The 7,061-nt window shown below is 41.5% G+C and overlaps 1 protein-coding gene across 1 annotated transcript in view; it reads left to right on the top strand.

The window, feature by feature from the left end:
- Window positions 1-3,668: 3,668 nt before the first annotated feature.
- srrm3 (serine/arginine repetitive matrix 3) overlaps window positions 3,669-7,061 on the top strand; it is a 38,913-nt gene continuing 35,520 nt past the window's right edge. The window contains exon 1 of the mRNA XM_030793136.1: window positions 3,669-3,901. Within this exon, the coding sequence (XP_030648996.1) occupies window positions 3,669-3,901 (233 nt within the window). The remainder of the gene's footprint in view (window positions 3,902-7,061) is intronic.

Below are 7,061 nucleotides of genomic sequence, written 5' to 3' on the forward strand. Positions count from 1 at the left end.
TTTTCTGGGAAAGATCATTTCAGCTGAAAGATAACGTGATTAAGTTGTTCTGACAAGAGACTGAACACATCCCTAGTGGAAGATGAGAGGAAGGGCTGATTTGCATAATTAAGTCGCTAATTGTCAGCGTGATACTAAAATGAGATGGCATGTGTTATTATCACTCCACGGGCATCCCTTTTCTCTAAACGCGTAATTGTTGGGTTCCGGGTTTCACTGTTCAGTCTGAAGGTTGAGTGACCAGACAGGCTACATCGCCTGTCACTCAAAGTCACAGAGGATGGAGACGTGGGGGTTTCAGAGCGTTAAATTAACATACAATAGCATTTCATTCATATATTATATTATATTATATTATATTATATTATATTATATTATATTATATTATATTATATTATATTATTAATACAAACCCCCCCCCCCCGCCCCACCCTTGTGTTTTTATGCTGAGCTAGTCGCTCAGCCAAATTCCTTTTTTTTTTTTTTTCCTTTTTTTTTAAACCCTATTTGAAAATCATTATCGGATGGGGATATGCCATACCGACATGCAACGGTGCTGTTGGGTATTGGGTTGAAATGTCTGATCAGTCTGCGTAACAGAGGCAGCCGGAAACAGATTCACTGTAAACGCTAACCATTCCTACCGCTAACCTATTACTAGCATGTACTTAAATATGCTGAGTTAAGGGTGAGCTAGCAGTCCATGTGGCTAACAGGGCTTTTCCCCGGTTTACTCATATTACGCTCTGTGTTCTCTAAGCTGTTTCTCTAGCTCCCTTCATCTCTTTCCTGTAGTCAACTTGTGGAGCGATAGGTATCAGCTGACCTACCTAGGTCGTGGCATCGTGTCTTTTTTTAGCCGACGCTGTTTGATTTCATCAGTCCCGTCGCTGACGATGCTTATCAAGCCTTTGGGGGGGTGGGGTTAGCGATACGCGTGCTAGCACAATCTGATCTTTACTCCGACCTTACCGACTTGGCTTAATTTAATCATAACAGTGGAAGTACTAAAAATGCTAGTTTGACCTTTCTGGAACTCTTCCTTGTTTTAAAAATGAGATGCACACACACACACACACGTGTGCACGCATGCTGTAGGTTGAGACGCTGATTTATGACATAACCTTTACAATCTTATTGTGCTTTCTTACTTTTCTCCTCTTTACTGTTTGGTCTCTCTGAGGAGCTCATTTCTGGCGTTCAAAGACATCATCATAGTCACCAGGTTCATATCTAAGATCAGTAGAGGTTTTCTTTTTAAAGAACAATCATGAGAATGAAGTGTTTGTTTATCTTATTTTCTGTCTTTTTTTTTTTGTTCTGCGACAGCTCGGCAGAGAGAACCAATAAGAAGGAAAATATGAGTGGGTAAGATTTTTTTTTTCCGCCGATGATTTCGCGCGTAATGAATTGGGCGATGATCACGCCTGCTGCCATGCCACCTGTTCACGTCGTCAAAGCGTTTGTGACTTAGTCCTTCATCACAGGCAGTTATATTTCAGCGGCTCACAAAGCGAATCCGCTCTGATCACTTCTCAGAAAACAAACAAACAAGCAAACAGACTATGCTTATCCAAACAGTTTATTTACGACGAGACTGTCATTGCAGCATCCCCTCTCCTGTCACTGCCAGGTAAGACTCACCTGTCGAGTCAGAAGGAGAGGTGAAAGACATTTCAGGGTCTCGCCGTCAGACTTCACTTGTTTTTTTACTCAGAACGACAGGTGCCAAATTCTGTTGTCCCGTAAGGTTTGACTTTGGCCTAAGGGGAAAAACAGCACCTCAGAAACTTCCAGAAATTCCCTCACGCCATACTGCTTAACTATGCCAAAGAGACTTTTGGCCCTTTGTTTAGTTTAGCATAAAAAAAAAGAAAAGAAAAGAAAAGACAAAAAAGGAAAAAGAAAAACAGTATATGAGCCATTTTGGGCAGAGGCATCGATGAGCAGTTCTCTTTTTTTTTTTTTTTATGTGTCCGCCATGAAAAATGACTCCATTAGTAAAGCAGGTTCTGTTCTGGGCACAGTCCCAGACATGAGATTCTCTCTCTCTCCCCCTCTCCCTCTCTCTCTCTCTCTCTCTCTCTCTCTCTCTCGTCCCCCTCTGTGTTGGGCGGATGTGTCTGTGGTGTCATTTTCTCTCCACCCCCAGATTGCCTGTGTGTTTACTTTCTGCTCAGTTCATTCATCTGATGCATGCTTGCTTTATTTCGCTCTCGCATTCATTAATTTGGACACGATTCAGGCATAGCCGCTCATCTCGCTGCTTTTCTTCTAATAATTACTTATCAAGCACCGGAACCTCATCTCAGAATGACCGGCAGTTATGAATGAATGCGGTGTGTGTGTGTGTGTGTGTGTGTGTGAGTGTGCGCGCGTGTGTGTTTGGAGTACAGGTTCTTTAATGTTTTGGCGGGTTGTGATTAATTACGGCTGTTTTGCTTTTATTTATATATTAATTTATCGTTTATTTTACCATGTCAGCATAAAGGGGAGTACTTTAACACGTTGTTATGGTTAAATTAGGACCCCGAGGCCTCTGTTCCCTGTCAACAGGAGGAGAGGAAAAAAAACAACAAACAAACAAACATGTTTTGTGATTTCTGACACGTTGAGAAGAGATGGGGGCGGTGTTTACGGTGATGAAACCTGACATTTCTCAGCTATCTCAAATAAATCTTCAGCTCTGGTACTCACTTTACAGCGAAACAGTCTACCGAGCCCGTTCCGTCGACAGCGCTACGCATCAAACGCCCAGCGGTCCTCTGCGTATAGCCATCTACAGTACACGAGGTTAATTACACAGCTCTCACTGTACGACTTCATCGAACACAGAGCACATAATCTCCTCCAAACTCTGCCTCTGTGTGTGTGCGTGTGTGTGTGTGTGTGTGTGTGTGTGTGCGCGCTCGTGTGTGTTTTTTGAGTGAATGAAAGAGAGGGGAAAAATATAGACAAGTCTTGGTAGCTTGGTAAAAAAATTTTTTGAATCTTTGCACCTGACAAACTCAAAACGCCTGATAGCAAGCATGCTGTCGCTAAAAATGGGATTTGCTTGGAGACTTTCCCAAAGGAACAGGAACAGGGAACATTCTAGTACGCACGTGATGTTCAATTCCATTTACCTCACATATGTTACTTTGCAAGCTATTGTGGTTCAAAGTGGGGTTTTTTTTGTTTTGTTTTTTTTTCCTTCTCCTCAACACAGGTCATAGTAATAGCGCTGGACTCAATACTAAGGGTCTAAATCCGTGGTTTTAAGTCTGTAGATAAACCCAATCACGGATGTTTCTAGTGGACTTTATGATCAGTTAAGGACATGAGGTGAATGTACTGAAGCTGGGTTAACATAAGTATGTGTGACAGAACCTCGTAACAGAGCGTTCGGTGAAAATGGGCGTGTATAACCAGCTTTATAAGCTGTTTCAGTTTGAAAGACGAAACACACGGTTAGACTTCGGCGTAGTCGAAGGTTGTTAGAGGGGTGCCAATTACGGCAAAACATCTTTAAAAATTGGATTGCAAAATTGTCTCCCGGTTTTTATTGTTTTTCACGTGAATTATGTCGCTGGTTAGAAAGTCATCCCGACGTTGCTACGGGCAACCGCTCACCCTGACTGCTCTCTCCTTTGCTGTATTGTTTTTTGTTCTCCCAGAGTTCTGCGGTCATGTTCGACGGGGCGAGGGTGCCCTCGCCGGAGGGTGGAGCCAACGGGGTCCACCAGCAACCCGGGGCCTCGGTGGCCCGGCCCAAAACGGAGGAAGAGCCCGAAGAAGAGGGGGATGCGCGTCCGGAGCCTGTCCTGGTGAAGAAGGCCCACAGAGAGATCCTGGATCATGAGAGGAAGAGGAGGGTGGAGCTGAAGTGTATGGAGCTCCAGGAGATGATGGAGGAACAGGGGTGAGTTTTTGATATCACTGTGCGCACATACAGAGCACGTATTTTAACACACACACACACACACACACACACACACACACTTAGACATACTCTAAACCTAGCCTGCCTTTTCACTTTTACACACACACACACACACACATGCACACGTTTTCGAGAGAGGACTACATAGATACAGATGATAAGGGATAAAGAATGGAACTGAACTAAAAAAACAATGATGTTATGACATTATCATAATTACAGATGAAATATGTGATCACATTAACAAATCCGTCAAATGCATAATTAATTAAAGTAATTAACGAATAAAATTAACTTTCGTTACACTCATAAATTAGACCATGGGTTTTTTTGCCTGTGAGAAGCCACTGTCTCTGGGGAGATCCATTGACTGATGAAGGTTAATGCTGCAGTACTGCTGTTTGACCCAGGAAAACAACACTGATTCAGCAGGAACACAGCAGTGATTCAGTATTAACTATACAGGAACTCAGAACTGATTCAACACTGATTCAGCAGGAACACAGCAGTGATTCAGTATTAACTATACGGGAACTCAGAACTGATTCAACACTGATTCAGCAGGAACACAGCAGTAATTCAGTATTAACTATACGGGAACTCAGAACTGATTCAACACTGATTCAGCAGGAACACAGCAGTAATTCAGTATTAACTATACGGGAACTCAGAACTGATTCAACACTGATTCAGCAGGAACACAGCAGTAATTCAGTATTAACTATACGGGAACTCAGAACTGATTCAACACTGATTCAGCAGGAACACAGCAGTGATTCAGTATTAACTATACGGGAACTCAGAACTGATTCAACACTGATTCAGCAGGAACACAGCAGTAATTCAGTATTAACTATACAGGAACTCAGAACTGATTCAACACTGATTCAGCAGGAACACAGCAGTGATTCAGTATTAACTATACGGGAACTCAGAACTGATTCAACACTGATTCAGCAGGAACACAGCAGTGATTCAGTATTAACTATACAGGAACTCAGAACTGATTCAACACTGATTCAGCAGGAACACAGCAGTAATTCAGTATTAACTATACAGGAACTCAGAACTGATTCAACACTGATTCAGCAGGAACACAGCAGTAATTCAGTATTAACTATACGGGAACTCAGAACTGATTCAACACTGATTCAGCAGGAACACAGCAGTGATTCAGTATTAACTATACGGGAACTCAGAACTGATTCAACACTGATTCAGCAGGAACACAGCAGTGATTCAGTATTAACTATACGGGAATTCAGAACTGATTCAACACTGATTCAGCAGGAACACAGCAGTAATTCAGTATTAACTATACGGGAACTCAGAACTGATTCAACACTGATTCAGCAGGAACACAGCAGTAATTCAGTATTAACTATACGGGAACTCAGAACTGATTCAACACTGATTCAGCAGGAACACAGCAGTAATTCAGCATTAATTATACAGGAACTCAGAACTGATTCAATACTGATTCAGCAGGAACACAGCAGTAATTCAGCATTAATTATACAGGAACTCAGAGCTGATTCAACACTGATTAATTATACAGGAACTCAGAACTGATTCAATACTGATTCAGCAGGAACACAGCAGTAATTCAGCATTAATTATACAGGAACTCAGAGCTGATTCAACACTGATTCAGCAGGAGCACAGCACTAATTCAGCATTAATTATATGGGAACTCAGAACTGATTCAGCAGGAAAATAGCAGTAATTCAGCATTAACTATACAGGAACTCAGAACTGATTCAAGACTGATTCAGCAGGAACACAGCGCTAATTCAACAGGAACCGGAACCAATTCAGTATTAATTACACAGGAACAAAGCACTAATTCAGCACTAACTCAGTGGGAACACAACACTAATTCAGCACTGATTCAACAGAAATACAGCAAATTTATTCAGTACTAAATCAGCAGGAACATGGCACTAATTCAACACAGGGTTTTGGTGCTGTGTGTAAACTTGATTCCCTCTCAGAAGATTGTGAATGTTAGACAGGTTAGAGAAACTCTCAAAGCCATTCATCTTTTTAAACAGCCAATGAAACGCTGAAGTGAGAAAAACAACACAAAACAAAACAAAATAACGTCACGTACCGACCGGCGGAAATCGAGCCATACATCCAGAGAATGGAGAGAGGACAAAAAACAAAAAAAAAAGATAAGCTTGTGTAGTTTGCCGGTGTCAAAACAGGCTGAGAGACAAAAAAAAAAACCCAAAAAAACAAAACAGGACTTTGTTGTTGGAAAACATTTGAGTTTTTGCCCAGATAGTTCAACAGAGGTTTAAGGGAGCTTTAGAATATTAATAACATGACAGAAAGTGAATTTTATGTGAGGGAAAAAAAAGAACACAACAGACATAAATATCTTTAAAAGGCTTTTGAAGAACACAAAATGAAACAGCAAAGCAGAAGGAAGGACAGAAGTGAGACGCCTGTGCTCTCTCACTCTGTGTGTTTGGTCTCATATCTATTTCAGGCTGTGGCTCATGTGTGTGTGTGTGTGACTGTTTCTTTTTTCTTTTTTTTGGGATATTTTATTTGATCTGTCTTTTTTTTTCTTTTTTTTTGCTGTGATGTTTTCTGAGGTGGATTGACACAGCTCAGGGTTTAGACTGAACTGAACTGAGAGAAAAGCTGGAGGAAGTGAAAACTGGTGAACTTGAGTTATTCCAGGACACTCTCTCTCTCTTTCTCTCTCTCCCTCCCTCTCTCTCTCTCTCTCTCTCTCTCTCTCTCTCTCTCCTCTTTCACCCTCTCTTTTTCTCTTGCGCTGTTTTGCCAGTATTTTTCTCTTTGTCTGTCTGTCTCTACCTCTCTCTCTCTCAATTAAGTTCAACACGGTTTCACTGACTCCCTCAAGCAAAAATATTGCCAAAACATCTATGAAATGTTATGATATATATATGCTCAAAACCACATATTTCACACTATACTTAACGTATATCACACTACATTTTACCAGTTTACAACAAAATAAAACAAAAAGAGCCCAGTTATGATGGTATGTTAGAGAGAGAGGGAAAGAGAGAGTGTGTGTGTGTGTGTGTGTGTTTGTGTGTTTGTGTGTGTGAGAGAGAGGCTAACGCTGTCTAACCTTGGTGGGGGTGGGGGGGGGGTT

The sequence above is a fragment of the Chanos chanos genome, chromosome 15 (assembly GCF_902362185.1).
Source record: "Chanos chanos chromosome 15, fChaCha1.1, whole genome shotgun sequence".
Classification (NCBI taxonomy): Eukaryota; Metazoa; Chordata; class Actinopteri; order Gonorynchiformes; family Chanidae; genus Chanos; species Chanos chanos.